General features: G+C 37.1%; 1 protein-coding gene across 3 annotated transcripts in view; it reads left to right on the top strand.

Moving 5' to 3' along the window:
• Positions 1-19,574, top strand: part of TBCK (TBC1 domain containing kinase) — a 112,247-nt gene that overhangs the window by 69,766 nt on the left and 22,907 nt on the right. For all 3 annotated transcript variants that reach the window (XM_017736749.1, XM_017736750.1, XM_008635604.2), the window contains 2 exons: positions 8,679-8,854; positions 13,571-13,730. In XM_017736749.1, the coding sequence (XP_017592238.1) occupies positions 8,679-8,854; positions 13,571-13,730 (336 nt within the window). The remainder of the gene's footprint in view (positions 1-8,678; positions 8,855-13,570; positions 13,731-19,574) is intronic.

The following is a 19,574-nucleotide window of genomic DNA, read 5'->3' as shown; positions in this document are numbered from 1 at the left end:
TTTCTTCTGCAGATTAAGTTACCTGAAGGAAGCCTTATTTAGCACTTTTTTCACTCTGACTGGTCTTAAAAATCTCTATGTATTTTCTATAGTTTTGGGACTTTTTCTGGTAGAAGATGAGACATTAAATAAATTGCCAGAGTGGATAAAATACAAAGTATAAGGCTCAGGAAATAACTGATGCTAAATGTTAAAGTCTCTAATGAATGCTGTGGCTGGTTTTTTTTAAGTTGTGATACAAATTGCAATTACTTTAATTGAATGTAAACTCATTGAAACCAGTGTACTGCTTAGTTGAGACAGAATTAAAGGAGTATGTTTGTAATGATCTAAATATTATTTATATGAGACAGAAATAGTTTGTGAGACACTCTAGATCGTGTTTAAGGACTGTAAGCTTGTTTTGCACAGACTTGGTTTTCAGGTCTCCCTAGGATGTGTTTATCTGCTTTGAATGTAAATGGGGCATTTGGAGCAGCCAGAGCACTCTCTGCTGCAGCCTTAGGCTCAGGTTCTGGATTCATTGATTGTCCACTAGTCCTTCCTCACAAGCCTTGGCAATTATACCCACTTTGAAGTTGAAAGATGGGTGTATTTGACCTTTTAGACCTTCCACAATTGGGATTCCGTGACTGATTAACAAATGTACAGAGGGGGAAAGGGTAATTGTACCAGTAAAATTAATTATTTTTAAAAATCTAGCCGGTTCTCTCTCTCTGCATCTTGTAGAATGTTATTTTTAATTTTTTTTTTCCCAATTTGGAAATTGTTTTAAAATCAGATTCTAGGTTTGATAGCCTTTGATCAATTAAATATTAGGAGTTCCTTTTTTCTTCCTCTTTGGTTTTTTTCAAGTTTTGTCATACTATTGGAGAAAGAAATTTACTTTAAAAATCATAAGTAGTAGCCACTGTGTGGGACTATAAGGAATATGGCAGCTATCTTCACCACTCTTTGACGTGTGGAACTTATTGATGAATGAGCTGTTAACAAGACCGAGGTTGGATCCACAATAAAGTAGTAAAAAGAGCAGAATAGTGCACTCAAGTTTGCTGCAGCTGTTAAATAGTTTGGACTTAAGGTAACTCTGTTTTTCCTTTCTATGTCCAGTCTTAGCCCCTGTGGAGTGTATCCTGTGAGAAGACATTGTCTGAATGCCTGTGGTAGCATGGCCTGATGTCTGTCCTTGCCAAAGAAAATTACCAGAATATTAAAATGCAGAATGGTGGCACTTCCAATGCATGGAAAATATTAGTAAATAATTACACACCTCCATGTTTGAGTAATTTTTCAGGCTCTAGTGGTCCTGATTTGCAGTCTGGCTGGCTGACTGAAGACACAATTGTTATTTTGTTTGTTTTCATGTATTTTATGACTGACTCATTTCATCTTTGAGAGGGAGGTCTACAGTGGAAATAAGTATTTTTGGCAACCAAAGCCAAACTAAAGTTTCCTGAGTGAAAATTTTATTTCATACCTTGTTAAATAATCCATATTTTATTTTAAAAAATAGTGGCCTACATCTAAAAAAGGGAAAATGAAAGAGCAGTGCAGTGTTTATGTGAATTTACTTTACAAGAGAAGTAACAGTCAAAATAACCCACTGACTGTGCTACAATACACTTTAGGACCAGCACGGATTTAAATAGCGTAATGCTTCACTCAGCTTCTGATGAGCACAATTAGATACTGCAGAGAGAAATTATCCACTTGGTGTTACATTTTTTCATGTGCTTGTAGCATTAGAAGCAATGGAGTTTGGGAGACATTTTGTAAGTTTTGGAGGAGCTTAGTGATTGTCTCACACACCAACATGCTCAGGTGCACAGCTGTAGCTACCTACCAGTCACAGCAACTCTAATTCCAGCTTGCAGCAACTCCTGTGTGTGCCATATACTGCTGCTGTGAAAGTTAGGTCTTCGAGCACAGTGCTGTGTAACTGTGCCATTAAGAGAGTTTCCATGACATAGGGAGGGGGTGTGTTATGTCAGCCTAAGGTGCCTTTTCCCTCTACTCCTCAGTCTTCTGTCCTACCCTATTCTTCTTCTCAACATACGGCTCTATAGGAGCCTGCCTTAGGCTAGTCTTGAATTTAGGATTCCTCACATTCCTTTCTTAGTGCACCTCAGGCCAGGCTAGGTGCTGTATGTTTTCTCAGTTGAGTCAGGATGCAGTGTCATTATGATCTAACTTTATTAGGAAGTGCAGTTGGAGGATAGAAAAGACTTTCTGGATGCAGCTCTCTTGCCTGATGCTGTCACTGTCTTCTTGCAGTTCATAGCCTCATACAAATTGTCTGTGTCATACAAATTGGCCTGTGTCATTGTGTCAACACCATCTTAATCTATTAGTAAAAGTGTTACAGCTATGTATATATATTTTCTCATCTGACATTATTAGGAGTGGAAAATCTGATTATCAAATGTGTGTAACAGCATAACTAGAAGAAAGAATCCATACTGGTTCCAAAGTTGAGCCTGCACCAAAATTTAGTCATGGAGCCCATCCTGCAAATGTGAATGAATACATTTTAGGCTGATGGGAGTAAATGTTGATGATGAGTTTCATATAGCTCAACAAAGCTTGGGCCCAGGTCTCTAAAATGGGTGGAATGGTGCAGAAATCCAAAGAGATTTATGTGAAAAGCACATTCAGCTTCCAGGGTAACTGTCGGGCTGACCATATTCTCAAACTTCTTGTCAGTTACTCAAATTCAGCACTCATCTTAATAGTCACCAGTTAGGGGAGAGCCTGAACAGTATGTTTTGACAGGCTTCAGAGTGGTAAATAACTGAAAATGTCCTAGAGCTGCCACTGTTAATGCCAGTTCAGAAAACAGGAAGGTGAATAAATAGCAACTACAGATGAAAAAAGGTAGACTGTCTAAATCCAAGGTCTCTGACCATACATGATCACATTATGAAGAAAATTCCTGTAACAGTTGCAGTTTGCATTGAGATGTGATACTAAATTCTGGTTGGTTTTGTTTTTAAACAAGACAGGGGAATCTCTGACTGTTTCCTAAAGATTCTGTAATAATTTTTCTCAAATCAAAGGAATGCAGTTTCTTTTCAAGGACAGAACATCTATCAAGAGGGGAAAAAAGAGGCACTGATGGAAAGTGTTCAAGGCTGGCAAGATCATTCTTGCTCCTGCTTTTACTTCAAGTTTTATTGCACATTAAGGTATCCTGTGAGTATTCTCAGGCATGACTGGATAATGTCTCAGCTTTGTGTTTTGAAATGGTTCCATGCAGTGGTGAGCAGCTTTTACCTTTTTTATCATGTCAGGGGCAATAACTGAGAGTTTGCAGCATGTCTGCCCTGCTGGATGCAAGGGAATATCTTGACTTTTAGCCCTGCTGACTCAGTTTATTCACTCAATTATGTTACTCCATTTAGAGAGGTTTCCTTAATAATGAGCTGGTTTGGCAAGCAGAGCTCACTCACGTTTTTTGTAGACTGCCTACGAAGTTGTGTGCAGACATTTGGAGGATGTTTATGATTGACAGTTGGCTGGAAGTTGCTGTTTGCGCTTCCCAAGGTGTGAGTTCTGGAACAGGGAGCTTTATGGGGGAGCCAGGATGGTGGAGGAGGTGGAAGAGTACAGCTTGCAAAACAAAATGAGGGAGAGGGAGCATAGAGAAGGTAAACACCAGTGTCTTGACTAGGTAATCTGAGAAGCAGAATATGATGGCTACAGAGGACTGAATCTGAAGTGTAAGAATCAGTTTGCTAGAGAGGTTGCGTAGAGAACACTGGCTCTCAAGTGCTGAAAAATTGTAGGAAAGAGTTCCTAAAATCTGGAATTTTGGCTGTTCCTCCTTTATAAACAGTTGCAATTGAACATCAAAAAACACTGAAGCCTTTTAGTATGACCCTTTGCTAGTAATTGTCATAAAAAATAGTGGGGATGGCGACTGGAGGGCTTAAACCATTATTTTATAAGCTTTTTAAAATATGTTTTTGTAGCTTTATTCTATGTACATGAATATACACTGATTTCAGAAATATATTCAAAAATTATGGAATGACATCTTTCAGAAAACATGTTTCTTCATGAAGGACCTTGATATTTTGAATAGAGTATTTTACTTGAACCCCAGATTCTAATTATACTGACTGAAGTATAATTAAATTAAAGTATAAACTGATACTTTTAATTATACAGGCTGAAGTTCCTAGTATATTAAATAAGCTGCACTAAGTTTTGCCAGCTTCAAAGACAAAGGGGAGAAAGCCTGGATCTACTCAGATAAAGCTGTCCTTTCCATGGATAGAAAGTTCCTTTATAGCTTCTGTGTTTATCAGATGGGACTGTTAAATTCAGGTCCAGCAGAACTAAAGATACTTGGCTATTTTCTCAAAAAAAGAAGTGTGTATCTTCATTTAAAAGCCATGATGAAATGCCTGTAAGAGATTACAGGCTAGTGGGAAAAGAGAGAAGAGCTGTGATTGTACCAGTCTCATGTTCTGGAGTGCTTTAATCTTTCTGAAACTCGACTTCCAAATTGAGAATGGTTAAGCAGCTTTAATTGCCTATATTTAAAAAAAAATTAAATTCTCAATGCCTATTTCTTCTTATTAAGAGTAGTAAGTGCATATGGATTAGCAAATCTCAGGCCTAATTGAAAATTAATGGGGTGAGAAGAATAAGTACTTTGAAAGTAAAGAATGTAGGGTGTTGTCAGAGAAACTTCTGGGCAGCAAGGAGACCTCAGACTTCAGCTTAAGTACTCTTCTTGCTATTGCCATCCTGCTGATTAAGCAGTCTTCCCTGACAAACAGTTTCTTATAGCTGAGTAGTCTAAAGCAAGATTCATGTTTGTAGTTAGAATATGCTAAAATAAGTTTCTCTTTGCAGGAAAACAGATAAAGCGACTTAAGTAGTAAGCTCAGTATCTTAGCACACGTAGACTTGTGTGTACATGGATGTGTGAAAATGGGAGTGTCTTTCTGATAATTTTAATGTTTCCTAAATAATGACAGCAAGTATATGGGTATGCTCTGTATATGAGCAGTACTCAATTTCAGTATTGTTGTCAGTATACAGTTTCTTACACAATCTCTAAAACACAAGTTTGTAACTGGACTTTTAACTACCTTCTGGTACTGTGCTTTAAGTAGAGCTTTTGCCTTTTTTAAGAAAGAGTGGGGGTTTTTTTAGAAAGTATGTGCCATGTCTGCCTTGGAAAAGAGTAAATAGATCACAGCAGGAAGAGGACTGAAAGGAAGAAACAAGCATTTTATATATGTGAAAAGCTTTTAAGGTTTTTTTAAGCTTTTCCCGGTGGTTATCCTGGCTTTTTCTTTTTTATTTGTCCTGTTTGTACTCCCTATAGAGTATTACTATCATGGGAATTTTGGGTTGTGAGAGAATCATTATGCTCCCTTCATTGTTTAAAACAAAAAAAAATTACAAATTATAAATTCAACAAGATGTTGTAAGTAGCTGTCCTGAGATGTGCCTACCTGCAACTTAATGTAGCTGAAATCAAAACCTCATTTACATGCTACAGCCTGTTCACAATTTGTTGGATATTTGTAAATCATTACTAAGACACTGTCAGTGCCATAAACTTTTTCTGAGTGCAGCTAACCTAACTTAAAGGATTTGGTTTAAAGTGGACCATCTTCCGTCCTTCACCTGCTTTTCTTTCTGGTTCTTCACAGCTGGAAAGCAATGCCCGCAATGACATAGTAAAGCCTAAACAGGGAATTGAAGCAAATAGTCCTGAAAAATGTGAAGACTCCTGTCTGAAATGTCAGCCTGCGTCTTGTACATCTCTTCTTATTTGCCCATGCTGAGGCAAAGGGAGTAGGCACTGAAGTGATGGACAACAGCTGGAGCACTGTTGTGTAGAGGAGTAGGAAATGTGTTAAAGGTTCAGAAGAATCTGCAAGATTTGTGTGTTCAGTGGCTGTGACAGCCTGAAGAGCTGATTAAACTCAAGTCCAGTTTCTGTAGTAGTTTCTTGCAGTTTCCAAGTATGTGTCTCAGGATGGTGGTTATGCAGAGGAGGCGTGAGGACAGGGTAGAAGAATTGACAGCTTGATGTTAGCCATCCTTAGCTTTTGCTGACTGACAGTTCATTAGAAAATTCCTGTGAGGAAATGCCTGAGATGAAATACAGTTGTTACCAAATACAGCAGATATAGGAATTTTTTTAATGTAATTGACAAAGATTATATTACAAGTGCATGCATATATTTCACTTTGCAATTTGAAGGAAATAAATTAGTATGATAAAATAGCTGTTAGAGAAATAATTGATTCAGCAATTCTATTTCCAGCAAGTCTGTTGAGAAGCTTCAGTTTTGTTCAAAGCCTATATAGAGATGTCATATCTCTGAACCTATCATTAAGGCAGGTCTGGACATAGTAGGTCAAGGCAAAGATGGTTATAAAATTCACAGCTGAATGTGTTTCTCCTTATTTTCAACCCAGTTAAAGAGAAAGAATGCTTGTCCTGGTTATTAAAACCTATTAGCAGGACAGATAGTGTGTACCTGTAAAACACTTTGTATGGCTTTATACTTTTAGATGAAGAGCAAATGTTTTTGTATCTGATTAAGTGAATTTTGGTTGGTTTGTTTTCCTCTGTAGACTTCATGCTTTCTTCTTAAGGTTTCATTCTTCCCTGAGGCATTCATCCCATCAACTGAATGGACAAGAGTTGCACAAATAAAAGTAGGAAGTGGTTTTATAATTAGAGTCCAACATAATGTAAAAGTTTCTCCAGAAGACTTAATTCAGGTCATCTCAGCCAGGTTCAGTGACTTTGCTACCCAAGTGTTTATTGTTACCGGTAATCATGTGAACCTGCTTCAAGGACTGAACTCTTTGCAGCAGACTTGCCTCCCTTCCCTCCTTGGTGTTGCTCCTTAAACATGCTCCTGAGGCAGAAGCTGATGTCTGAGGAGAGCGTAGTGATGTCTGCCAGTTTGTCATCAGGCAAATTAAGCCGTGTCAGCCAAGTGTGTATTTATGTAATCAGTATTCCTTCTGCATTACTGCCTTTCTTGGGTCTTGCAAATGTGTCTGCTGTGAATTCCCTAGACGTGGGACTGCTGAATTAGTTTGGCAAGTTCTGAAGTTTGTGAGAAGAGTTTGACTTTTTTCTTCCTTCTCCCCTTTAATACAATTCATTTCCTTGGATGATTCCTGGGAAAATTCAGCTATTCAGCTGGGAGTTGGCTGTGCCCTGTCACGCTGGTTTTTTTATGGAAAGAGGTCTCTCTTGAGTATTGACTATTCTGTTGAAATAAATAATACATTATCCATAAATTATGCATTTTTCTGATTATGAAGTGTCTTGACTATTTTTCTGAACTTGGAAGGAAATGATGTGTTGAGACTAGCAATTTGTAACTACTTTTGTTTTGAATATTATTATATAAAATGAAAAGGCAGTTTGGTGAGGTAATATTCCCTGAAGTAGAATTACTGATTTTGTTTGTAATTTTGAAGGCTTTTGGATAACTTGCTTTACAGCAGAGGTATTTCTAAGTGCTGGAAGTCTTAAGAAGCCTTTTCTGGGGCATAACTCAAAAAAAAAAAGTGCATGTCTCTCTGTTTTGTCTAGCATATTCCCTAAATTTGGAATAGTCCTCAGATTAAATGAGGAACTAGTATGGTTAAAAACCAAAACAAAAGCTAGGCTAACAAGAGTCAGTTGGACTAACACCAGTTAGTAATGCCTCCATTTTCTTCAGAGTGCTACTCCTGTTCCCTTGAATCCTGGGGCTATAAGCAAATAATGTATTGGTGTGATTACTGCAATCTAAAACAAGATAACAGAAGTGGAATATTTTTTAGAAACAGAAAAATTGTTACTGTGATACTCTAAGAATCTGGAGTGTAGAAATTCTAGTATTTGTGAATACTTCTGAGATAATTCACAATGAATGTTCTCTTACGAAAAATAATTTCAGGTATTATCATGCTAGTTGCTTGAGTGCTACCAGGGATGTGGTATGTGCTGTGTCATAATCTGTTGCATTCCCCAAAATATATTTCTTGATTTGATATATATTCATATATCTATAAATTTTCCCATCCCACAAAACTGAGGACAAATTTTCCAGATTAGAAGACAGAAATAGTATATTTCTATACATAATATAAATCTTATATTTCTGGTGTCCTGATTTGTGCCTAGTCTTTGGGCTGGGGTAATAACAGGTAGCTCTGTATCTTTCGGGGACATCCCTGCAGTTTCTGTGGCAAGTTGCCAGTTGCTAACCATCTTTTCTGCTCCAGTCATGAGACCTTTCAGTTTCTCTTTCCAGAGAGTGTTTTCCAGCCAATTTACTTAATTTCTGATGCTAAGAAATGTTCTATGGATGTTGTGAGCCCATCAGCCACAGTGAGTAATTCATTAACAAATCACAGACTGAAATCATTTGCACAGATTGTCAAACAATTTTTCTATTTTCTATTTTTCTATTTTAACAACTTTTAACAGAAGATAGAGCTATAGCTGTCAGGCATTTGGCACTGCTCTGGAGCTTTTCTGTATGGATAGTTTAACTCTGACTAGTTCAGAGTTATAAGAAAAAGATGTGTTTCTGTCTAACTAGGTCGTTACACGTTGAGTTTGTCAAATAAAAATAAGTTTAAAAAAACTCCATGTCTCTAATTCTTTCACCTCTAATACTAATTTTTTTCTTTTAAAGTCTAGGGACTCCATCAAGTTGGATGACCTGAAGGCAGAGGTGTCACCACGAATTTCAGCAGAAGATCTGATTGACTTGTGTGAGTTGACAGGACCTAGTCATTCCAAAACACCTGTAAAGAAAACAAAGCCTACCAAGCCAAAGCTGCTGGTGGTGGACATCCGTAACAGCGAAGAGTATCCTTCAAATCTGAGTGCTGGCCTTGCTAAATCCTGCTTGTGACAATTACTTCCTCATTGTCTGCAGACTGATATGTTGGAATGGTACATAATGGAAAGAGAGGGATCTGGTAGAGGTGGAAGAACTGAAGGCCAGGGGGTTTGCATGGAGAGGCCTGGTTTGCAGAGAAGAGGACAGTTGTATTTTTTTTTTTGCCTTCCCATATTCAGTTGTGGGTTTAGTGAAATCACTTTGTACCAGTAGCACAAGTGCTTTAATGCTCCATTTTTCCTCATAACGGGTGTTATCAGCAGACCTTCCCTGTTCAATATGACCAATATTTTGGAAAGGTGTGAGACTCTCCAATTAAATGGAAGGGAGATAGAGAAGATTTGATAGCTCATGTGCTTTGCCAGGCCCTCAGTGGAAAATTGATTCCTATTGAGTGTCTTTTAGCTATGTCAGGTAGTGCAACCACGTGGCCACCCTAACTTAAGTCCTCTAGTGACTGATAATCAGAAAAGACTTAAAGGTGTTTTGGAGCTATATTTTTACCAGAGTCACTACCCTGTCTACACCTTACTCATGTGTTCCTTCTCAAGTACACAGTTCTTTGCATGTGTAGTATTTTTTTAATTGTTTGGACTTGGTTTTTTATGAAGTAGTGTAGTTACAGGACAGGGATTGTTTGCATTTTGGAAGGGGTGGTCCTCCAGGAGCACACGTCTCGGTCAACATCCATTTAAAAGCATAAATAATGGTAAGACATTATTAGAGGTATCTCTAAACATTGTACTGAGTATTTTGGAATATACTTGTTACTGGTTTGTATCACTTTTGTTAAGCATTGCTCATTTCATAATAGCAAAGCTGATGTAGATTGTTTGGGGGTTTTTTGTAGTCTACTCTTAGCTTGCTGTGTCAGAAGTGATAATTCCTACTGGGCTAACAATACTCAATACAAAAATAACAGAAGATTCAGAGTTTAGCCTGGAGAAAAGGAGACTCAAGTAGGGACCTTATCACTCTCTACACTGCCATGGTGGTGGCTGGGTTGATGGTTGAACTTGGTGATGTTAGACTCTTTTCTGACCTTAAAAAATCCATGATTCTATGAGTTTTAGTCCACCTTATACTTTGAGAAAGGAAAATCGTTCCTTTTACCAATGTCTGACTTGTTCTTAAAGGTCTCCAATGATGGGGATTCAGCAAGCTCCTGACAGTTTTACCATGAAAAGAGATCTTCCAGCGTCTAACAAATGCACCATGAGGACATTTCCCATATTGTATGTGTATTAGAAGAGTGCAGTTTCTAGACCAAGAAGTGAATGATGGATCAATGCCAGTATTTGGGCTAAAATATGTAGTAAAAATTTAAATAATATTTAAATCTCTTTTTTTCCACCTAGTTTGTTAAAATGCCACTTTAAAAGTAATTGTATATGCAGAGAAGCACCTCCACTAACATTTTTTTCTATTCATTTTTTATCAATGTTTATGACAAAGTATGGTGATGTAAAAAAGTAATATTCTTTCTACTATATAAAGGTAAATTTATTGTTTACATAGTAAATGGAATTTCCTAATATTCTGAATTAAAGCAGTTATTTTCAAGAAATTATTCTTTTCTTGTATGCCAAACTGGAACCTTTAATGTGATCTGCTGTGTTGATAAAACAGAATGGCCAAAGGAGTACAAAAAAGGTAATTTTTCTTTCAGTTGGATGTATTATTTTCATGTATAAGTTAAGGATTCTAATTTAGTAGATATTTGTGTGTCTGGATAGTTTGACTCATTTTCTGGTCTTCAGTGTTTTCTTTACTCTTGGATCTAGATTGTTGAAAATGAGGTCCTTGTTATTCAGATAACAGTAAAAATGCAGGTTATTTGTTGAGAGATAATTTCTTCATCAAGAGAGAATACTTTCAGACTCCAATTTAAAAGAGAAGTCTCTGGAAGTAAAAGCTATGAGAGGTTATTGTTACTGCATAGAAAGCTTTGATACTACCAAGTTAAATTATGTTTCTATTTCTACATGCATCATTGTCTTACTAAAGTTACTTCCTAGAAATCACCAAGGAGAGAGCAGGAGGAAGGCAAGTAATATAAAATGCCTAGACTACAATCATTGCACTGAAAGGCTATTATCTGTATAGGGTAATGGATTTATTTATAAATTCATTAATCATCCTGTAATCAGGATGAAAGGCAAGGTGTTTGCTTTAATGTTTCTATAGCTTTTCTACTACCTTGATAATAGGTTCTACTCTACTGTTATTGATCCTATTCTACTCTAGCAGACTAGATTCAAAATTTCAATTATTTCAAAATTGTTTGACTTCTGTGAATTAAGTGGGTTTATGAGGCTGTTTCTCGTAGTATGAATTTCTTAATCACACTTTTTATTTCTGTCTCTTGAATGAGGAGCCATCGTGGAGAGAGGAAATCTCCATTAGCTTCAATAGTGCACTGTAGTCACTTCTGATGATGTTTTAGTATGTTTGAAGTTTATGGTAGACTAAAATGTCCTGCCCTTTAAATAAGGGGTGCACTGAAATCCTAGCATCCATCTAGTATTAAGAGGTAGGAAGTATAAATAAAAAGGCAGCCTGGTAGGTAGTAAAATTGCCCTTGAGTGTATTGGTTTGTATGTCAGTTGCAGAAGAAAATACCTGGTATGCAGAGAGCTGTTAAACTGTCAGGAGTTGTGAATATACGTGGGACACCATAAGAATACCACATTCAGTGTCCTGTTCATTCTCGCAATAAGGAAACAGGCTTTGTGTTTGTCACAAAATTTCGACAAACTAGGATAGGATCAGACTGTCTGTATGTTTCTGTGGTGTGTATTTTAAAATGTGACAGACCACTGTGAGGTGTTTCAAAAATATCATTTAGTATATTTTGGTTTTAGTCTTTTTCACCATATATGCTTGTCATGCTAAACTTCACTTTTACTTTGTTTTCTGAGTGCTTTGAGAAAAGCATGAGAGGATTTCCAACAAGTATCAAACATGCTTCATATTTCATAATAGGACCCACATGAAAGCTGAGGGATTGCTTTGTAATGAATCTCACGTTGCAAGGCCAAGAGCTACCAGCCCTCTTTCCCAGTAGACAGCTTTGTAACAGAAGGCTTTCTAATGAAAAGCTATTATACACAAAGCACTGTTTCAGTTGGCCAGCAATTCTTCTAAGGCTTATTTCATTAAGCACGTTAGCAGATATATTGGCAGCCTTTCATTCATGTTTTGAAAGTTATGGCTGCATACTTACGGTGTCTCAGTCTGTAGCACAAAATCTTGGCCTTTTTGTTGATTGTCTTAGCAATTAGAACTTTTTTTAAAGACTAGGTCATGTTTCTCTGAGCAGCTAAGTGTACTCAGTAGTTTAAGTAACTAAATTTGTCCAAAGTTATTTTCTGTCTAAGTGATGATCATTTCAGAACCTGATCAATAGCAGTGGGAGTTACGTGGTTATAAATGGGGTTGGGGAAAGGGGATTGGCACAGATGAGTGAAGGAGGGATATAATTTTCCCATTCAAAATAGAAATAAACTGACAACATTAATTAATGATACATGATCATCTTTTGTTCTTTCCAATGTTTTTATATAGCCATGTTTTTCCCACACTATAACAGTGATGATCATAAAACTAAAATTGTTACATAAATAATGAGAAACGAATGCTAATATTAAGCTAAGTCAGTTAAATCTTACCTCCATTTAAGGCAGCTCCTTTATTTAATAGGATTCTGGGATTTAATTATAAATTTAACTGGCTTTCTGCAAGAACAGGAATAGAGTGACTAGTCTCAATATTTGACATTGTGTATATTTTTGCAGAACTTTGCTGTTTCCCATCTCTTCAAAGCTGTTTTTGCTTATAGCTGGGGAAGGGGAATATTCCAGGCATGTGTGTTCAGTCTATGAAAGTAATTCAGAGTTTTGTCAAGGTCATGGTGGATTTTCAAATCCATAAAAAGCTAGGTAGTAGTAGTCCAACTTAATTTTTATTTAAGAGACTTTCACATTCAGTATTTGTTTATAAAATCCCATTGAGTGATCATCCTCTGAAACTGAAGGACAGCTAACTATGATGTCTCAGAGTTGTTTTCTTTTCAATACCCATTATACACTTGCTGTTAGTGGAACTCAGATAATATACATGGTGCTCATTGTCTGGGAATCTGAGGTCATATACATTCGAATTTCAATTTGGATCAAAGTTGTGGAGGACATGTGGGGGTCGATAGGAAGTTTGAGGACATTTCCCAATAATCCCTGTTTAGTTTTGGTTCTCATTTTAAGTACCTCATTCCTTTTGCATAAAATGCCTCTAGAACAGGTGCTCCAACTGCTTATTGGTATTTGGCTCCTGTTAGCAGACTAGAGTTAAAGTGAAATCCACAAATTTAGGTATACTGGGGATATTGGCTCTTTAGCACTAAGTATTTAATTTAGCAGACCATTTTTTGTCGTGCTGTGCTATGTTGTGTCCTTTTAGAACCAACCAGTTCTTCATTATGTGCTTTCTTTCCTATGTAATTTTCCTATGAAGGTTTTTCTCCATGTGAGTAAACAGTAAATGAGGTTTGTCGAAATATTCTATCACAAAAGACCAATGGTGTTGTATCATGACAGCCAGGATGAAGAGCAGGTTCATCCTACAGTTGTTCATGTACCACAGGTTTCTCTGCCTTTCAGACCTCCTTAACTGACCTTCCAAAGCTTTAACCGTGGCCACATTTCTGGCAGCATCAATGTCGCTTTTGCATCAGCATTTACTGCAGAAGGGGATCTCATCCAGTGCCCAGCAACTGCCACACTCCAGAGCTTTAAAGGAAGAGTTGTGGTAATTGTAGGAAATGCAGTGAAGAACACAGCTGCTGTAAGTGTATTGCTAAAATGTATATTTTTATCCTTAGAGATAAGCAATAGCATGCATACTGGCAGTAGTAAAATAAATGCTAGCATCTGGAAAATTTAGGTTAGAATTTTGTGTATGATGACAGGACCTGGTGTAATGTTTTTTCTGCTTCTAGACAAAGACATTTCCCTTCAAATGGTCCACAACTGAGAAGGTTCATGTTTTGAAATGAAATTGCTTGACATTATCTTCTTCAGCTTTAAAATCTTTTTTTTTGGCATGTCAGAGAAGTGACATTGGCACTTCTAATGTGCATAATGTTCAAAATTGGGTTGCATTTACTTTTTGTGGTGTTAGGAAGGACACATAAGGTAAGTTGGATGGGGACAGTTACGTTATGAACTACAAAGGAAATAAGATATAATTCGTATTCCTACTAGTAAGAAACAATGTATTGCCCAATTTTTTAGAATCACTTGTTCCTGCAGTTGTGCTTAGAGAAGAGGAGAATGATCCTAACTGGTAACTTTTGTATGATGTATTTATTGTTAGTGCCTTAGCTAGGGACAGAGAATATTCAAACTTCCTATTCTTTTCTATAATTAAATATTTGATGGTGTTGAGAACCTCCAGAATAACAACTAAAAGTACACAAGTATTTCTTTCACTATACTTCTCTCAGATGAAGGAAAGCTATCTTTTTTTTTTTTTTTCCCAGACACACTCTTAATTATGGTTTACCTTTGGTTCACCCATTTCTTAAGCCTGTTTACACAAAGGACCTGAACTGTAACCCTGGTATGACAAGGAGGGCTGTGAATCATTAAAAGGTCTTCATGTCAGGAACAGCAGCAGCATCAGCACAACACATGATGTTGATTTTAATAGCTATAGGGAGTTGTAAGTAGAGGGAGAAATCCCTTTAATTAAACTGCATTTCATCATTTAGAAAATTAACTTGTGGTATGTATCAGGTTTCTTAAATAGTAACAGAGATGGCATGAAAGAGGCTATAAACCATCTCTCACATAGTTTCAGTAGTGAATATCTAGGTTTGTGTGTGAATCCGGGTAAGTTCATGATAGATATTTCATCGTGATATCAGACCATTTGAATAATCACAGTTCCCCACTGAATGCTGAATGCATAAATCCCCTCTCAAAAGAACAAATGTAAAATGCATAAAATGCTAAGAGCGAAATGGAGATGATTTAAGTGATGCTTTACATGTTTGATGTGGATTATGTAGCTGCTTTCAACAATTACATTTCAAAATACCAAACATGCAAATTTATCTCAGGAATAGCCTAACCATTCACTAAACCCCTGAGGATTAAGAACAGGAAAAAGTAAGTTCTTCGGTGTTCACTAGTGAGTGTCTTTATGGGACATATTCCACACACTACCAAGCCATTTTCTGGCAGTTGTTTTTCACAACCAGTCAGAAATGTTTTGTCTGAAACAAAGGAACTCAGAGTGAATAAACAACTTGTAACAAAATTCCAGGGATGGAAAGTACAGTGTGGGTTGTCTATTCCACCAAAGCCAAGCAGATACTATTTTCTTCTGTATTTGAGAGACAATTCTGATGCAAAATTAGACGGTTTTTTTAAATGTTTCAAAATTTTTGAAATGAACATGGAATGTTTCCTTTGCTATGCATCTAAAAAAATCTTGCAGTGTGCTTAGTGAGTGCAAATACTTCAGTCACATGACAGGTGCTGTCTTATCCTCTAAACCCAGATTTTATGCAGCTGAGACAATGTTGACCCAGAATTGTCAATATCATAGCTCTCCATAAAGGAGAGATGCTGCTTTGCCTCTTGTTTTGCTTTTAGAGTTCTTGAAATCCTGCCTAAAGAGGTTTGAGCTTTAAATAGCAACAAAATACTGGATTGACCAGTTTGACCAGAAATTAATTAAATACTAAAGCCTAAATACTGGTAGGGACTCGCCACTTCTATCACACCCTTAAAATACATATAGAACTAGCTTCAATTTGACTGTGCTGATAAAACTTTTTCTTTTGTGGGTAATTTTTTAAGGTCAGTTTCAGTTTTACTCTGCATGGCTGCATAGAACTGTCTGCCACTCTTCATGCCCAAGCTATGTAGCTCAAGGTTTGACAAGAACAATAGTTACTACTTTTTAAATTTTACTAGGTAATCCAATCATAGGAAAAAAATTTAAAAGTTAATGCATGGAAACAAAACCAATTTTTGTCCACATTACAAGATGCCCAACTTTAAATGTATTTTTTCCAAAAAGAGGTATGTATTTCCAGATTAAATGGGATGAGCCAAAAATTGTATACCCTCTGCCATAAAGGAGCATTCTTCAGAAATGCTCACTGATATTTACTTCACTAAAAATTTGGAGATTGGCAGTGTGATATGTTCAGTTTAAATTTATATAGGACTGAGAGGCAGGGCTAAGTGTGAAAAAACACTAATTGTATATGGGTCTGTTTGTAGTTAGAAGGTTGAATCTTTCAATTATGCTTCCTATGAGCAGCCTACTTGGCATCACTTAAAAATAATTTTAAAATCAAAGTGGCGTACACTGAACAGACCTGTAGAAAAAGTCTTTTTGCACTTCATTTCTGTTTCTGTTGTTTGCATTTGATTTGGTGCTCAATGATAAAAAATTTGAATTGGAAAGAAAATGCTGTCTAGAGTTTGAGATGTGAGAGGGAAAACTGAAAACTTCACCACAACACTGTTCCAGCAAGAGGATAGGGAAGCCAGCAATGTCTCGTAGTGCCTCTGGATATGACAGCTTTGGCTCTAGTTGAACACTTCCTTAGGACGGAATTAAAACAGGGTAATCCTGCATGATAAGACATTGATGCTACTACCTCTAGAAGTTAATATATTGGCTGATGTACAAGAGCCTTACTAAATGCACCATTAGCAGCATAAAAATATTGTAAAAGGGGTATCATGTGGTGGTGTTTGGCTCACACCTCTCTGGAGAATATTCCTTCCTTTAGGCTGCTTCTCATGGTGCCAGCCTTTCTTCTAGGTTTTCCTGGGCACTTGTTAACAGAGCAGATATTTGTTTGTCTCTGAAAACAGTGGGAAACCTCCACATAAAAGGCATTATGCTGGAGTTCATCAACCAGATTCTATTTTTATATGTAACTTTTGGATATGTTAAGTGGCAGCATCTCCTAAGTGAATTGAATTCCCCTTTCCCACATCCTTAGGCAGGTAAGCACGTTGTAAATTCCATTATGGTCAAGGGATCATTACAGTTGGGAATATAATAGTTAAATAGGCAACAGGTGTTCAACTGTAGCTTCTTTTTTGGTCTAGGACAAATAACACGTCTCCTGATTTTTGTCACTTTCAGAGATACAGCAAGTAAAAAGGTGGATTATAGTTATGCATGTGTAGGACAGGGATTACTTTGGATGTTTTTGTGGAAAGGTGACATTGCTTCATCTTCCCTCCTTCAGTCAGCTTTGAGGTGCTAAGCCATTATCTGTTTCCATTTCAAACTTTTGCCTATATTACCGCAATGTTAACTGAATTTAGAACAGGAGAAATACCTTACCTGACACTAAATCATTCCCTAGCAACTTAATTTTGATAGTGGCAAATTTCTGCTTCTGGTTGTTTAATAAATGCGTGCTTTCCCCAGTGGTTTAATATATGTGCTTTATTGTCAGCTAAATGCTATAACAGAATAAAATATACAGGACACTTTAATCTGTCTAATAATTAGTAACTTATTTATATTTTGCTTGGAAAAAGATAAGTTGTAAGTCAAAACTTGAAAGACATATGTCTTTATAGCTGGGAAACAAATTCTAAATTGTAAATTCTAATTGTTACATTGATTACTTTTTGTCTAGATAAGTTATGCTGCTGTAAATATATTGTCTAGAGAACCTCTACAAGTTACTGAGGCAGTCATTCTTATTGCATTGCAATAGCTAATAGATAAAGTACATGAATCATCTCCAAAACAAAGACAAGAAGTTCTGATTTTCCATGAGATCTTTCTGACCATTTTCAAGGCAAGAGGGACAGGGTCAAATTCAGAATTCTTTTTGTATAACATATTCTTAGCTTGGAAAAAAGAAATTTTTTTTTCTATATGAAAATAGCATATAGCATTTTCTCTCCCAGCACACTATCAAAAATGCATTTTTTCTTGTATGAAGACTGAGACACATAGGTTACAGTGTCTGGTTACTGCTGAATTTGTGTGATTTTATTGTCATCTTCCTGAGGCCTTTTTAAAACCCCTTGCCAGATAAGCAAGTTCTTGCATGATTTCTTCTGTTATAAACTTGTCTTAAAACTACAAATGGATACCTAGGAAACTTCATAGGGTGATCTGAAGATTAGGTATTGCATAGAATACTAAAGGACAGGTGCACTTGTGCTTCTAAAGACATATATATTTAGTTGGACGGGCCTAATAAAACTTGTGGAGTGTGAGTAAATAGAAATTAGACAATAAACTTCTGGAGATGTTCCCACTATACATCTTTTAAACTCTGTTTCTTTGTAAATAGTTTCTGCAGAAAAGTGACTGAACAATTGGAATGGAAACCCTTCTCTTTGCAGGGATGGAGGGGCCCCGTATGATTCACAGAATGGCTTTCATGTTTCTTTGTTAAGGCCCCATCATTCCATCTGCATTCAGACTCGTTGGCTACTGGAATCATCAGAGCCTCCTTGTTGCCTTTAAAGAGGAAGAGATTAAGCTTGTATTTTGAAAAGTTTGAAAGGTTTTAGTTAATCAGCAACAGTCCTTCTGGTTTTAACTCAACCCAATACATGGTTAAGTCTTCATTATTTTATTCCATACATTTAGCCCTTTTTATTACTGTAACATGCATAATGTATGCATGCTTTCCTTCATGGAGAGAAAGCAGCCCAGCTGCTGTTGCCAGTACATGCTCTTCACACAGCCCAAGAGAGACACTTGGGCTGCCAGCCAGGAGTTGTGTTGTGCTGTTGTAATTCTGCCCCTGACCCTGGCTTTGGTTCGTGTGCATTGAGTGCCTCAGCTACAGCAGTGATGACCTAAATCTCTCACTGTTCCAGCCAGGTATGAAAGAGGACGGGGCAAAATGCAAGATGGATCTTCGGAGCAGAATTTGCGTGTTTCTTTTCCTCCTCTGAAGTAAGCGCCACGGAAAACAGGCTAATTCCAAAACTCCAAACTAGGTTCTCTTTGTTAATTTTTACTGAGACCAATGGTAGCGGTCATTGGAAATTTTAGTTGTTCATTTGATGTAGGTGTTGTTTGGCCTGTCTGTGTGCCTTGCTACGCAGAGATTTGGATCCTTCTGGAATGAGGAATTGTGGAGTCCTTGGCTTTACCTATGAAAATATGTCTGAGAGATGCTGGCAAGCAGGAAGTCAGCTCTTTTCAATCATCTGGGAAATCTCTAAGGACAGGAAGGATGGGAGAATGGTTAACCTGAATCTTGGAGTGGTGCTGTCAGGCTCCAGACTTTCTCCAGACTTCTGTCTCAGCTGTTGTTATACTCCTTGTAGACTGCACCTCTGAAAGAGTACTCTTGTCCTTGATGGAGCTTGGATTTGGTTGTATCCATGTTGCTCAGAGCTATTGCATTATAACATAGAAGTTGGGCTGTTTCTCAGCTCTGACAGAGTGTTTTGTGTTTCCTGGTGTTCCAGTTCAGAGAATTGGAAATAGTGGTAACTGAAATAGAGATGGTAATGACCTATAAATAGTGTTAGAGGTTCAGGACCTTGTGTAAGGATATACCAGCTAGAATGGTGCTGGTGAATTTGGCAGTTAGAATATCCGTGCTGCTTGTCTGGAGCAATGTTGTTTTGCTTTTCTCTAAACTGTATCTGAACCAGCCTTTGAAGAGGA

The sequence above is a fragment of the Corvus brachyrhynchos genome, unplaced genomic scaffold (genome assembly GCF_000691975.1).
Source record: "Corvus brachyrhynchos isolate BGI_N302 unplaced genomic scaffold, ASM69197v1 scaffold175, whole genome shotgun sequence".
NCBI classification, from domain to species: domain Eukaryota; kingdom Metazoa; phylum Chordata; class Aves; order Passeriformes; family Corvidae; genus Corvus; species Corvus brachyrhynchos.
This window is presented reverse-complemented; position numbering and strand designations above follow the sequence as displayed.